Below are 16,028 nucleotides of genomic sequence, written 5' to 3'. Positions count from 1 at the left end.
CCATCGTAACGAAATATTGGCGTGAAAACTTTAGCTTCTCTCTGCACCTCTTTGATAAAGAGGGAAATATAAGTACACTGACAGATTTTAGCAAATGCTGACTAAACTGTACAGAGAAAGCATGTTACTACTTTTCAGTCATTAATTACAACAAACATGTATCAACAGAAACATTTCTTTGCAATTCTCTGTTCTTATGGCAGTAGTACCACAGTTTTCCACAAACTCATCCATCCTAGCATCAGAAAGGACTTCACAAAGAAGTTGATTTAGAGACACTGAGATACAGAAAAGTATAATGATATTTTACTTGGGTTAAAAAGTCTGACTGATTCAGGAAGTAAGCTAGTTTGCAAGACTCATGCAAGAAATCTCTGGCACTGCTGATTTCTAAAAACCTGATTCAGAGTCAAACCTATGGAAAATTTCAACCCAACAACCTCAATGTTCTCTCAAAGAGAGCTTAGACAAGTTACCGGATTTTAAAGAAAGTGAAAATAGTTTATAGGTGCAAAATTAAGAAATGATACCAGTTTTCAGTCTAGGGAAAGGCTTTGAAGCCCTTGCCAAAAGTTTCCACGTCACCAGAACACCCAAAGTGGAAAAAAACCCACCAAACAAAAAACACCCCAAACAAGAGTTAAGTATTTTCTTAACCATACAAAAGATACTGGTACATGGTAGAGAAAAAAAAGTTACTATATTACTGGCATACTTGAGACAATGATTCACCATGTGCAATTTAGTCAAGTACAGACATACACTATCATTTGTGTACAATCTAACATAAACAAAAATAAGAATAACTTCAAGAGTTTGCACAGCAGAAGCCTTAGCACACGGGCCTGCCAGACCACTTAATCCTAGCCTTGTGGAAGGATACCTGCAAAAAAGTACATACACATTTTTAAGAAGTTTCCATTCTTAAAAACCTGTTGGTTTAGGTATTAGGACTGCAAGACCAAGAATATTAAAAAAATCCAACATCTTGGTACTTCTAGAACATCAAGAATTTATCTGACAAGAATATTAATAAGTTCCACTCACATTCTCCTTGGCTTGTCGGTGACCTTCACCAATTGCTCTTAAGCTTGATAAATAGAGTTTTTCTAGGGCTTTCAACTTTTGATCCTGTGCTTTCTGCCATTCAGCTCTCAATGCCTCCTCTAGCTGATGCAGTTGTTCTTCTCTTTTCTGCTTTACTTTCTGTCTTATCTGCAAGGCGATGTACTTCTGTTGCTCTCTAACCTGTAGAAATAGCATTTAGGTTTTGTCAGCAACTTAAAAAAGCACAGTATTTTTTGTAGCAAATCTTTCCACAACATACACTATCCTCCCTTCAGCTTTCCATCTCATCTACTTTTCCAATACCAATCTGTCCAGAAACTACTTTACAGTTGCTGTTACCTTTTTCAAAAATTAATATATTAACTAATAAATTTAATGTTAGTTAAATGTTTTAGTTAAATGTTTCAGTTTAAAGTCCAAATAGCAACATACAACTGATAAACAAAATGCAAACATTGCTTGGAAACATAGAACCATTTAAGCTGGAAAAGATTCCAAGATCGATGAGTCCAACTGTTAACTCAGGACTGACAAGTCCACCACTAAACCATGTCCCTAAGCACTGAATCTATGCGGTTTTTTGAACACCTCCAGGGATGGTTTCCCTGGGCAGCTTGTTCCAGTGCTTGGCAACCCTTTCAGTGAAGCTATTTTTACTACTCATTTCCTCTTGTCCTATCACTTGTTATCTGGGAGAAGAAGATCTATCACCTGCCTACAACCTCCTTTTCATTCCTATTACAATGCAACATGGTTCAAAGAAAATCAGCAACTATAATGATAAATGAAAGTCTGCTTACTAAGTTTGTCTTCCACTTTGTCAGTAAAATTCTCTTCACTGAAAGGAAAAACATACCAAGAAAAAAGCCTAAAAGGGGTCAAAAATTAATGTCTTTGAAGATAATGTATTTTTTGAAGATGTGAAAGACTCAATGAGCTTGTGTAGGACGAAGCAAAGGAAGGCTAAGAAAACAATAAGAAGAGAAATGGAGAAATAGCCCTGTGGTCTAACAGCTGGACAGCAAAACAGAAATAGAATACGAGGTGATCAACAGACATGTTCTGAAGAATATAAAGGTACTCTGCTCAGACATTCTAAAAGGAACAGTACTTAAAACCTTTAGAGCTATGACACATTGTAGCAATTCAGTTCATCTAGTGGAAGGCTGTGATATTCCCTATTACCAGCAGCTGCCTTATTTCTTCTGCCTGATCACTGTGAAGACACCTGCAACACTGTAAGAGGTATGAATGCTTACACTAGTGACACATCAGCAAGAGAAAGAAAACTGCACATTCACAGCCAAATAAAAATGGTAGATACTGTGAAGCTGGCAGGGAAGAAGAGATTCTGCAACACATGCGAAAGGGAATCTAACAAACAGCGAAGGTACCGCAAGCAAAATATGCACTTAGCAGTAAATAAACAGGAGAAAAGGAAAATAATTCATGAACTAAATAGAATATACAATATTGGGGCGGGGGGAGAAGAAGAGCGGCTGGAAAGCTGCCTGGTGGAAAAGGACCTGGGGGTGCTGGTTGACAGCCAGCTGCACATGAGCCAGGAGTGTGCCCAGGTGGCCAAGACAGCCAACAGCATCCTGGCTTGTATCCAAAACAGGGAGGCCAGCAGGACAGCGGCAGTGATTGTCCTCCTGTACTTGGCACCAGTGAGGCTGCACCTCAAATAATGGGTTCAGTTTTGGGTCCCTTACTACAAGAAGGACACTGAAGTGCTGGAGTGTGTCCAAAGAAGGGCAACAAATCTGGTGAAGGGTCTAGAATGCAAGTCTTTTGAGGAGCAGTTGAGGGAACTGGGGTTGTTTAGCATGGAGCGGAAGAGGCTCAGGGGAGACCTCATTGCTGTCTACAACTACCTGAAAGGGGGTTACAGCAAGGTGGGGGTCGAGCTGGTCTCTTCTCTCAAGTAACAAGAGATAGGACAAGAGCAAACGGCCTCAAGTTGTGCCAGAGGAGGTCTAGATTGGTTATTAGGAAAAATGTCTTCACAGAAAGGGGTGCCAAGCATTTGAACAGGCTGGCCAGGGAAGGGCCCGAGTCACTATCTCTGGAGGTATTTAAAAAACACATAGATGTGGTGCTTTGGGGCACAGTTGTGGACTGGGCAGTGCTGGGTTAATGGTTGGACCCAACGATCTTAAAGGTCTTTTCCAACCTAAACAATTCTACAATTCTATAATATTATGACCCTGAAATTTAGCTTACATGAAATAAATCTTCCAGTTACGTTTCCTAAATTATTTGTTACATCATTAAATGAAATACACAACATGCAGAAATACAGGCATACTTGTTGTAGCCTCAGTTTTCTTCTTCTTTCATACTCTTCTTTCAGAAACATGGTTTCTTCATTAGGACTAAGCCTCAATTTCCCAGCTTTTTCAACTTTCCTCTTCATCTTTGGAATGCTGAATAATCAACTTCTATGAGAACATGAAAAACAGAAATTGTGCATAAATTATATAAGTAAGCCATCTATAAAAAACAGATATTGCCATAATCTTACAAATCTGTCATTGTATCTAGGAGTGTGAGCTACAATTGTTCACATCAGAGCCAATGCCAATGTTGTTGAGTACAATTGAGACAGTCTGTCAGTCATAAAATGTACTGCTTTTGAACTATTACGCTATGTAGTAAACCCTGCAACAGTATTACATTCACATTCTACACCATGGAACAGACATGTCTGCCAAGTGAATACTGAACACCATTCCACTCCTGAGAAGATAAAAAAACCCCTAAAACCTATTGAAAACTACACCACACAGTAAAGCAGCCTGGTCACTTAGATGATTTATACTGAAACATTCTCGTAACAGTTTTAAGATACTGAGTTTGTTAACATTTTGTACTGTAGTCCAAGGTTTTCTGCCTTGAAGACTGTGAAACTCCAACAGTCTGCATGCCGAGCATCTCACTAGAATGCTAAACTTGCTCACTGACAATTTTTTATTCAAGTTTTCTTAAACAGTCATTTCAAATGATATTTCCCTGTAGATTTCACTGTGGAACCAGGATCTGCTAGTTCTACAGATTGCTTCCCATTTTCCTCGCTATTGTAATTTTCTTCTGCACAGCAAGAATTTTTCAGCTGTCCTTTTTAAAAACTGTCCTCCTGCAAGTATTTATTTGATCTTTAAATATTTACGTCCTTGATAAGTGTCCCAAAACAAACCAACAAAGACTTTCAAAAGCCACCGTTTAGTTATAAAAGTCAAAAGCTTATTACTAGTGAACAGTCCACACAGCACAAACGATTTAACCAACATGTTACACCTGGGAAGATTTCAGTATTGTAAATAATAATTAAAAAAAAATAACAAAACTCTAAAGAAATCAGGCGGTGTGTAAAAACGAAATAATTATCTATAAGATACTTTTGATACAAGGTTATTAAGCCAATGAATCCCAGGCTCATTACAGGATAAGCAGGGACATAACATATATTCCTGCTAGTCTTCCCTTATTTGGCCGATGAGGTACAAAACATAAGTTTATCAATACATGTAATTAAGGAGCAAGTTACTACACCCCCACTATCCCCCCCCCCCAAAAAAAAAAAGTTTAGAGGATGAATAATACAAAATTCAACTCTAACACTTCAAGGGTAACAGCTAAAGCAGATAACGCAAACATCAGAATAAATCGGTCAATGTTTATGCAGATTCAGTTACAGCACAAAGCAATCAGTAAATACACGATAGCTAAAGCTATGCCAGCCTTCCCCGGGAGCACCAGGCTACAGAGGTCCCTGTAAGCAACGTTAACACCTCTCCCGATCTCCTGCCCCGGAAAGCTAGCCAAACGCACCTCTCCAGAGCCGGAAAGAGAAGCAGCAGAGGTAAAAGGTAAGGAGCAGGGCAGCGCCCCGGCCGGGGCTCAGACCTGAGGCGGCGGCTCGGGGGCGCTAAGGGGGCCGGCGCACACAGGAGCACACGCAGGCCCTCAGGGAGAGCCCCGCCGCCAGCGAGCTCGACCCAGAGGGCCCCGGGCCCGCTCGGGCCGCTCCCGCTCAGCCACCGGAGGAGCCACGGCCACTGCAATTCGACGAGCCCGAGCTGAGGAGAGACAATGCGGAGGGAAGGAGAAGGAAAAGCGCGCCCAGGGAAGGGACGCGGAGGGCGCGGCCGCCCACACCTACCCGCCGCTCCTCCCGCCGCCGACCGGGCCCTCGCGGCCGCCGTCCCACCAATGGCTGCCCGCCCGCCCCCCGCGCGTCACCGTCACCGCTCACTCCCAGCGGCCAATCACCGCCGGCGCAGCGGGAAACCGAGCGCCACGGCGGGACGCGCCCCCTGCGCATGCGGGACACCGCCCTTACCGCCGCCCCTCCCCACGCGCCAGCCGTACGGAAGCGCGCATGCGCCACCGCGCCGCCCTCCCCCCGCCCCCCCGTGCGACTGAGCCCCGCCCCTGCCGCCGGGCGACCAATGGGAGCTGAGGGCAGCCGCGCCCGGCCCAAGGCGGCGCGTACAAAACGGTGGCTGCGGCCGGGGCAGGTGGGTGGGTGGTTTTTTGTTTTTTTTTCTCCTTCCCTGAGCCCTTCGTTCTCGGTTGGTCCCTGCTCAAGGACTGGTTTATATGGGCTTAGCGTTTTGTGTGCTTAATCATATAACCTCAGTATATATTTGAAGGCATTTATTATTAGGGTTTTCTTGCAGCGCTATATCAGTGGGCCTCAGTCAGGGTTTTGAGGCACTGTAGCTCCTGTGGGATGAGTATTGGCTAAACTAGGAACGGTGAGGGAGTAGAGCAAAACTCAGCACTGCTAGTTTAATCTCTACGTAGCCTTCTTGTTCAGAGTTTTGTGGATGTGTGGTATGTGTACAAGGAGTGAATTTAGACTGACAGTACCCTAGACCTGTAGTGCTGTTCTGCCCACCTTCCAGGCTTGCTCGTGGCTGCTAAAGCTGCTTCCACAATGAGTGGATCTGTGCTGCTATCTCAACATCATAACCAGTGCTGACCTCTTTTACAAATCTCTTTTTTTTAACTAATGTCTGCTCCTTGTAAGTCTGATGCAATACTTGTTTGTTTCCTTGCTTTCATCCTCATGTTTTGGTTTTCTTTCTAAAAGGGACCATTTATCATATTCTGTGAGACTTGCAGCAGTTGGGATTTAAAAGTGCAGTCATCTGATATCCTTGATTTATGAGAAACAAAAAACCTGAGCAAAAACTTGTTATTCATGTTCAGAGAAACAATTCTGCTGCAAATATGGTTGAAGCAAGAACAGCTGTGCTGGACTATTTCTTTGCATTGAGTATGTTCCCAGGGTCCAAGCTGCTGCTGCTGCAGAAATGGAAGAAATGCTTGTGACTTAACCGATCAGGCACAAATGAGGTGACTGATTGTCTTGTGCTGAAACATGAGGGGCAGTTTTTTCTAGAAAAAGGAAAAAATTATTTTGTACTAGGAAGTCACAGTAACCCACGTGCCCCACAGGACTGAAACCTGGAGGGCTGAGATTACTTGGTAAAAATTAAATATTGTGCATGCAGATGCATGGCTGCACAAGAAATATACTAAAAAATACAGAACTGCAAAACAAAAGACATGAGCATAGGAAGACCAGGTAACACAGCAGCTGAATGTGCTTACTTCCCTACCTTTGGCATTTTGCTGCTAAACTGCTTTCTTATTCACAGACTTGCTTTCTGTCAGATGCTTGCAACTTGCTGCAAACTGCTGATGGTAATAGCTGATACCAAGTTAATACCTGACTGTACATTAAAGACACCCAGATGTTTTTCAGTATGCATATTGAATAAATTAAACTTGAGCAGTGCACTTCTAAATGTGTTTTCCAGTCTCCTTATTGGATTTTTTTTGTCCTTCAGCGTTTTCATTATGGCAGTGCTCTCCACAATAACATCTCTTCTAAATAGCTTTATCCTGCAGGTCAACAGGTAAAAAAAAAAGTAAAAATTAAGACAGTCTATTAAGAGAGTAATTGAGATTATAGATTTTTAGAATCCTCTACTTATAAAATGTGAAAGAGGTCAAATATATGCTCCTCAATTATACTACTGGAAAAAAAGAGATTACGAAACCTACACGTGCTGGGTAAGAATTTTGTTTCAAGGGTGTTTTCTAGTCAATGTATTGCAGAATTATTTCTGAAAAGGGGGATTTAGCAGTCATTTTAATATTGTAATATTTTCTAATTTTTGTTCTACCTGTTTGAATTACAGTATTACAGGCCTGCATTAATTCTTTCCCCTGTGAAGTAGATGGTATTCCTTTTATAAAAGGTGAAGAGTGATACAGCAGTATCAGCATATCTAGCCAGGCATATATAAAACTAGAGATAATGGCTCCCCTGTGCTTCAATTACTGGTCCTGTTTCTCCTGGGGGAAAAGAATGGTACTTGGGGGAGTTATCTACAAATTCCCAAGACAGCTGGGGGGAAATCTGAATTTCTTTTCAGGAGCTGAATGTTTTCTGTACGTAAAAAATACCTTGCAGTGTGAATCTACATGAAAACACAGATTTAAAAGAAATCATTTTTGTTTCATGTGTTTGAAGCTGAAGAGGGGCCGTGTGACACTGAAGTCACACGTTGCTGAGACAGCCTGCAGTGCACGGTCGGGAGCTCAGATCACAGTATAGGCCTTCTGCTGTCCCAGACAATGGCTTTTGAGAGTGGGGCTGTCCACACTTGCCTATCACAGAGGATGTTTATTCTATCAGCAGATGAACCACTGCAAGAGATGTTGGCACAGGCACATTGCCTTGGTGTGCTCTGTGGGACCATTTAGTCTGAAAATAAGATTAGTGAGGCTGGAATTGCCTCTGTGTGCTCTAGGAGGAAAGATTCCCTGACTTGTAGGCAGGTTAAGCAGACCAGCACATGCAACCTATACCTTACTGCCACACAGGAGCACTTGCTCCTTTCTTCATTAGAAATTCTTAACTGGCCACTCATGTCTCTCACTTGCACAAGGAAAGGATGACCTTGCAGGCTTTTCTGCATCTTCAGCAGAGAAGCACTGGTTTTATAGGTTTTCTGAGATCCAGTAATGGAACAGTACAACCACCTGACAGCTCACCCTTGCGCAGGACTGCACACCCTGCATGAATTAAGTATTCTCCTTGAAAACCACTGAAGGAAGAGCTTTAAAGAAAGTGTCATATTCAGACAGTAACACCCCCATCCCGAGTCCTCTAACATCTCATTAGACAGTAACGCAGTTTGCTGTTTCTTGTCTCCTTCTTGCTGATTACTGAAGTATTGGAATGAAATGAGAACTTCTCTCAGTTTGAATTGGCTTTTTTCTGCATTCAGTATTCCTGAATGTCACATACCACATTATCATATGGTCTTAAATGTTTCACTATGGTTCATTTTGTTTTGATCTGTGATTACCTATCCCATGCTGTTTTATCTCTTTCAGCACCTGACACCAGACATCTAATTATCATGACCACCAGGAACTAACAGGATGTGGTTTTACAAAGATTTGTAATCTTCCAGTTCATACAGTCTCAAAACTGTAAAGTGCTTTTTTAAAGTAGTTTGCATTAAGTGTGTTTTTCACATGTAAGCTTTGCAAACATAGATGGAGCTTCCTAAAAAGGAAAAAAGGCTAATCTTTACTTTTGGGACTGACTAATCTGGTATGGTCAGTGTGTGCAAGTACAGCATATAATAGCCTCTGCCTGAGACTGATTTGGAGATAAATTTTCTTGACATATGTGGAAGGGTAGCTTTTGTTATTATACCCTGTGTCATGTAATAGAAGCCTGCAAAGCTATGCTTTCCAGTACCAAGGCAACTATATCCAGAGCTGTGCCTGTACGAATTCTCAATGTGCAGATTCTATTTATAAAAAGATGGTTAAAAAAAATGAAGCAAAATATGAGGCATAAAAAGCTATGTAGCTGGTAAAAAGATAATTACATGTAATTCAATTAAATGCAATGTGCATCCTAAAATTATTGTCATGGAAAGACAAAGAAATGGCTGTAAATTCAACTCTGATTTTATATATAAATGGTGTTGTCTTACAGAAAAAAACCTGCATGCTTTTCTATGACATTGGTCCAGAAGCTCTTATTATGGAACCAACAGCAGCCTTACGCAATGCCCATTCTCTATCATGAATGCCCCTGGGACTTCACCCAGCATCCTTAGCCCAATTTAATGGTTTGGGTCTCCAGAAAACAACCAGCCTTGGGATGGTAAGAGCAGCACCAAGTGCTTAAGAATTTCCTATTCATGCATGAACTATGGTGCTGTGTAAGGTCATTTTAAAACGGGCTCTCAAAAAAAAGAACTCTCCCAAAGCTTGAGGCCAACAGAACTGAGCTGGATTCAGGGTTTTACAGACAAAAAGGAGCCTTGTGTAGCTATACTGCTGCATGTCCTCAGAACTAGCCTGCTTTACTACTTGGTGATTCCAGCGTATGCAGAATTCTAAAATTCTTGTAAACTGTGTTCAGCCTTCTAAAACATACTGGAACCATACATAGAATTTTCTCCTATTGTTTTAATATGCATAGTAACTATGAGCACAAATAGGCCAATTATGCTCAGTTCAGTGAGTTTACAGCTGGTCTTCGCCAGCTTTCCTCAAAGACTGTGCCATATCTTGTTTGGCTAACCTTCCTTTGTTTCTTCTTGTAATATCAACTTTTATTCAATTGCAGAAACTATACTGAACATAACTTGCTTTATTGCAGGTAGTTTCAGCAGGAAATAGAACGGTGCTCGATTTTCTGGTATTTTCTTTAAATAAAAGACTCTATTCCAGCAAGATCTCTTAAATGACTTAAATTTTTACCTTGTAGAAAAGGACCTCCTTATGTGATTAAAAATGCTTTCTTAAGTTCAGTCCTACATTAGTAGTAAGCATTGTGTGTTCAGCACGTAGTACAGATGAAACTGGGAGAAAACAAGGTGGTTTTTTTCTAATGTTAAAATAATTACTTTTTCTCCAACTTAAATTGGTGGCTTCTTTTGTACTATTTGCCTCCTCCTTTTGATTGCTTATGTTTATTATATTGTATACAAGAGGTGTTGGAAGTTTTCACAAGTTTCAGTTTCCCTCAGATGTGCATCCAAATGCCATGCTGTAAGCAATAAAATTAACGTAAGAACACCGTGAAGAGTAAGACTGAAGCTTAAGGCTTTGAGTCTACACATCGCCAAAGAAGAGGTTAAAGGTTCTGGATGAAATCATGAATAGTCAGGTACTGTCAAATTAATGACTCATTCAATCACAGAATCTCAAAATTTCTTTTGTTGTCTTAATAGTCATTTATACATAAAGCAACTAAAAACGTGTGCTAGAGACTCCCCTTCCTTACTGCTGGCTTCTGCCATCTCTCTGGCAACTTCTATGGTGGGCAACATACAGGATAAGATATAGAAGACAGGTGTCCTTTCCGTACAGGTCGTTGTCCTTGGGTATCTGTTATAATATCTTAATGGTGTTTATGAAATACCAGCAAAATGTTCACAGTATAAAAGAGTGGATCCTGGTTTGATCAAGACCTTCACATTCTAAATCAAACAGACTATATGATCACAGACCTGTGATATACCAAATTACACTTCAACCACAAATTAGCTTTGATGTTTTCTTTAGAAGAAAAACTGATTATGTAGATGGAGTCATTAAAAGGCTTTATGGAGGAAATACGTTTCAAAGAGAACCTTACAAAAGGAACTGATGGTGAAGAAAAATGTACAAGGAGTGAGAATGAATTTGCATCAAGAGGAGGAACTTTGAAAAGCTGCAGAGTGAACAAACATGTTTAGAAGCAAGCAGTGAACATGGAGCAGTGATATACTGGTTCTTACTGCTCCCATTTTACTCCTTTTAACAGAAAAGTGTCTCTCTACAGACATGGAGAATTTTTCTGTCATAATTTTGCTAAATATTATAGACACCAAGAAGGGATGAAAGAACAAGGGTCTTTAGTGACTGCAGAGAAGTAAACTTACAGTCAGGTCTGAGAGATGAAAATGTGGAAAGGAAGCTGTTTAATGACTTAGATGCTAGTTTGGTAAACTGGACTCTGAGCTTCAGTTTTCTGCAAGACCATAGATTTTTGTGTGTGTGACCTTGGCTTAGTCTTTTGGGGATTGATCTGATAAATGGAGCTAAGTCCCAGGATCTTGATCCTGAAAAGCCTTGCTAAGCTACTAAAGTCTAGAAGAAGTTAACATTTTTTAATCCTAAACATCCCTGAGCTCTAGATTTGCTGACCTTTACATGCTCAAGCTGTTCTAATGCTGACAGGACTGAATGGCTCAGAATCTAAACCTGAACAAAATTCAGGAATTACATTTTTTTCAATATACGTCAACATCTAGTGTACTCAAAGTACATGCAACACAACAGCGGCACAGGTTTCTGCACAAAACACACTACTATTTTATTTTGTGGTTCAAGAGAAGTGGCAAGTGGAGACCAGGCTTCCTGTTTTCCATACTTTTGTCTGAACAGCCTGATTAGAGTCATCTGCTCAGTCTCTCCATGGCCAAATTAATAGTCAATTATGTTCTGCACAGTAGCATGGCTTTGCAGGAAGAGGGAGATGATCTGATCTTCCTAGAAAGAGCTATGCCTGGTGGCTAGAACATCCCTGTGGGAGTTGACTCTGACTTGCACGTTGAAGGAACATTGAATCTTTCCCACTTCCTCCACAAGTGCTGTGACCACCAAAATGCTGTTAAGTTGATGCAGTTCCTACCGCCTGCTCCTGTTGGGGGTGGGGAAAGCTTTGCCCAGCTTTTTATTTTTTTAAATGTGGGTTCCTATATTTAGTAAAGGTTTGAGGCTAAAGATATGTTTCCTGAAAAGCATATCCTTACAGGTCTGAGAAGTGGAATTCAAGACGTACTCCTTTTCTCAGTGTTTCCTACAAGCTAGTGCTAGATAGCTGCACCTTTGACTTTAAGTAGTTCCCTAGTGCTGTGCTGATCCTTAGGTCATACTTCGAGGTTCCAGTAAAGCCCAGGAGATGTACGCATCAGTATAAGTCTACATCAGCCCTAAAATTGGAGGTGTCTTTGTTTCAGATACTCAAGTAATACCGAAGTCAGTAAAGGGGACAGCAGTGGTAGTGGAGAAAGACATGGACAGCAGTATCATTTGCCCCAGTTATGTCCTTGGTAAAGCAAAAATATTTTTTCCCCACTGACCCAACAAAATTGCCTTAATTTGCTTCCTTGGGTGATCAATGCTTATCTGGAGTTTTATCACTGTCCTTTTTAGAGGATAATTTAATTGTTTTACATTTATAGAGGCAAGGTAATAGCCTTAAATTTACATAGAGCTAATTTCTTTCTTTGTGAGTGGGTTCTGCAGGATGCGAGCAATTAAGCTGCTGTGGGAGGATACAGGAAACATGATTAATGGATCAAAGAGACACCATCTAAGGGAAATGGGTATAATACCAAGGGAGATAATGCTCCATTTCATAATAGTTATGCAAATATGCCAAATGTTGGAGAATTCAATTATTATTTGACAAATGGATTTTCTGTGATGCAGAGTAAACACTTACAGGGGAAAAATAAAGCTCTATTGCACATTATCTGTTAGCTTCCTCTCACGCAGGCTAGGTTGGCTGGTCAGGCATCTCATTCAACTGCAGGTGGCAAAGAACAGCTAGGCACGAATCAGTGCCAGACAGTGATACTATTTGGATGAAAAAGATTGACCAAGGTTAAATTCTATGCACACGAGGCCAATCAGCGCTTGTCAATGTGCTCAGTCCTTTTGGTCTATTGCTCAGTCCTCAGCTAAAAGTTAAATTTTATTCCATGTAAATGAAAAGTGGTTTAAGAATGAAGGAAACAGAATTTGACAACATTTACGTTCTTGATTTTCTTTTTTCACTTTTCTCATCTGTAAAAGCAACATTAGTAGAAAAAACAATGATCAAGTAAGAACAGAATGCCTGTGCTAGTGGAAGACACTGGGCTGTGACTCAAAAAACCTAAGCCTTAGTTACCCAAGCTTAAAATGAGGTTAATATTAATGACATATAAAGGCAATAACTCATTTGGATTCTGTAGTGATGGGAGATGCACAAATGTTTAGATTTACTGAAAACATAATTTTCTTGTTTGTTTGCTAGCTTCCATACTGGTTATGGTATTTTAATCTCTATTCTAAAATACTCTGTTCCCTTACTAACACAATTTAACATGAGGTTTTGTTCTGAGAAATCCTGATCTAGAGAAGGAAGGCATTTGAGAAGCATATTGAAGCCTATTGAAGAGTTTCTGACCGTACAGACTGGGCACTGAGCTAACAAAATGTGGCAAGAGTTATGGAGCTAAAGCTGTAAGTATGAAACTCAAGTTTGTCCTTTAGTTGCAACTGCGCTATAGCTCGGTATCAGGACTATACCTGTATGCACACCCAGAGCCCATAAGTCCTTAATTCCCTGGGTGGTCTAGGAGCTCCCCAACTAGTCATCTGCATCTATGATTTAGACTAATATGAAACAGTGGAGCAACTTGAGATAAGGCAATTGACTGGACTTCCAGCCACCTTGACAACTAAAAATTTGAGTTTCACAGAAGCTCTCCAGGTAGGAATTTTGGACAGTTCTAGAGATTTCTTCAGACAGCTCCTGATGTCTCAATATCAGTTTATATGCTTAAGTGTGTTGGGTGGATAATCCAGTCAATAGACCTCCTTATATGGTTCCTGCTGCAGAATTGACCAAACTTTACACAGACATTTGCAAATAAGCAGTAGAAACTGTTCCTATGTATAAACAGTTACATAGGACCTTTGTACGTACTTAATGACAGTTAGGAGACGTTTTGTACGTAGTTTAAGATAACCTGTAGGAATGGATCATATGTGTGCTGGAGTGCTCACATAGTACCACAGGCCAGTTAGATTATCTAAGAACTGAGCAAAACAGTGGTTTAAGAAGCTGGATCACATGATACAGTTAAAATGCTTTGCAAGGACCCCTTGCAATGGCAAGTCCCATTGCCATCTCAACAACAACCAACCCTCTTGTTTGAGATATCTAATTCACCATGCGAGCATCATTCTAGGCCAGTATCTCTAGAAGCTATTCCTTTGTAGCCAGCACTCAGTGTCTGTGCAACACAAATCCTTGCCTGTTAGGACATACCATGCCTTGCAGCCAGGAGGAGTTCTAGGGACATTCCTTCAGGTGCATAGAGACTAGAGGTTGGCAAGTATTTAATAAATTAATCTTCACAATCCTGTGATCCTCAGAAAACCTGCTCCTGGAGATGGCATGCTTCTACTTGGAAGCTCTCCCAATGCTTCAAATGAGACTTCTGTTTATTGCTCCTTTCTGTGAAGGTAGATCCCTACCCTGTGAAAACAGAAGTCCACCATGATGCAACCAGGCATGACTAAATGAGCTATAAACTTGTATTTATTAGGACTGTATTTTTTTCAGTGTAAAGCATGACAGACAAGTTACCCTATTTAAAAGTCATGCTATGGTTGCTTCTGCAGTGCTGTTGCTTAGTGGTCAAAGCAGTTACCCAGGGCAGTGGAGATCTGGGATTGATCCTTAGCCTGCAAATGCTTTGTCTCAGGCTAGGAAGGTCTCTTTGGGGCAGGCACTTGGTTGCCGTGCATCCAGGAATGAGGCTGGAAAGAAAGAAGACAGGGCGGTGCCAGGGTCTGGAGGTATGGAGAGAAAGGTGAGGGGACCTGGAAGTTGGGCAAAGACTGAATTCTTCTCTTCTGTACTCTGAACTATCAGTGCATTTTATATTAGGTAATCATGAGATGAACATTCAAAGCTAAAGAAGGAGTTAGACCTCAGGTTAGGCTTGTCCTTCAGCCATTACATTACTCTAGAAAGAATGAGCCATGCTCGGTTAGGCCACTACAGTGGGGGGAAGGTTCTGCGCTGTCTACCTTAAGCAGGCAAAAGCTCCAAAGTCCAGGAAAAGAAAAGTGCTCAGACACATGTTATCCTCAGGATTTCACACCGAGCAGCCACCAAGCCCTTGTGTGGCATTCTGGGCTACCCTCAGAAATGTCTAATTCTTTTCTTTGAGAATATGGAGCTTACATACATCATTTCAGTTCTTTGATTCACCCTGCTGAGACCAGACCTTGTGATACCTGTAAGAAGCGCATGAATAGGCACTCTGGATCTCATCCTCGCATCATTTAAGCATGCATTTTCCCTTTGTTTTTGACTGTAGGGGAGGACATGAGCCCTATTTTCTACTTGCGAGTCATGTGTTAATTCATTTTGATTCACAGAATGACAGAACGGTCAGGGTTGGAAGGGACCTCTGGAGATCATCTTGTGCAACCCCTGCTAAAGCAGGGCCACCCAGAGCGGGCTGCACAGGATCACGTCCAGGTGGGTTCTGAATGTCTCCAGAGCAGGAGACCCCACAGCATCTCTGGGCAGCCTGTGCCAGGGCTCTGTCACCCTCAGGGTAACAAAGTTCTTCCTCATATTCACATGGAACTTGTTGTGTTTCAGTGTGTGCCTGTTGCCCCTTGTCCTGTCACTGGGCACCACTGAAAAGAGCCTGGCCCTGTCCTCCTGACACTCGCCCTTAAGGTATTTGCAGACATCGATGAGATCCCCCCTCAGCCATCTCTTCTCCAGGCTGATCAGCCCCAGCTCTCCCAGCCTTCCCTCATCAGGGAGATGCTCCGATCCCCCCATCATCTCTGTAGCCTCCGCTGGCCCCTCCCCAGTAGCTCCCAGTCTCTGTGGAGCTGGGGAGCCCAGCACTGGACTCAGCACTCCAGGTGCGGCCCCACCAGGGCAGAGCAGATGGAGGACCCCCTCCCTCGACCTGCTGGCCACCACGCTCCTCCTGGTGCCCCCCAGGGTCCCACTGGCCCCTTGGCCACAGGGCACACCGCTGGCCCACGGGCACCTTGCTGCCCACCAGCACTGCCGGGCCCTTCCCCGCAGAGCTGCCCCCCAGCAGGTCACCCCC

At 42.0% G+C, this 16,028-nt stretch overlaps 1 protein-coding gene across 4 annotated transcripts in view; it reads right to left on the bottom strand.

Annotated features, from left to right (window-relative positions):
* CEP295 (centrosomal protein 295) overlaps positions 1–15,783 on the bottom strand; it is a 57,361-nt gene extending 41,578 nt beyond the window's left edge. For 2 of the 4 annotated variants that reach the window (XM_080375603.1, XM_080375606.1), the window contains exons 1-3: positions 5,234–15,783; positions 3,380–3,512; positions 1,048–1,248 (exon numbers count right to left, since the gene is read on the bottom strand). In XM_080375603.1, the coding sequence (XP_080231729.1) occupies positions 1,048–1,248; positions 3,380–3,487 (309 nt within the window). In that variant the 5' untranslated portion in view covers positions 3,488–3,512; positions 5,234–15,783. The other 2 variants (XM_080375605.1, XM_080375604.1) reach the window with 2 other exon arrangements.
* Between the last annotated feature and the right edge of the window lie 245 nt (positions 15,784–16,028).

This window comes from Falco punctatus (genome assembly GCF_963210335.1).
Source record: "Falco punctatus genome assembly, chromosome: 2".
Lineage (NCBI taxonomy): Eukaryota > Metazoa > Chordata > Aves > Falconiformes > Falconidae > Falco > Falco punctatus.
The sequence above is the reverse complement of the archived record's forward strand: the minus strand, read 5'-3'. Positions and strand labels throughout refer to the sequence as shown.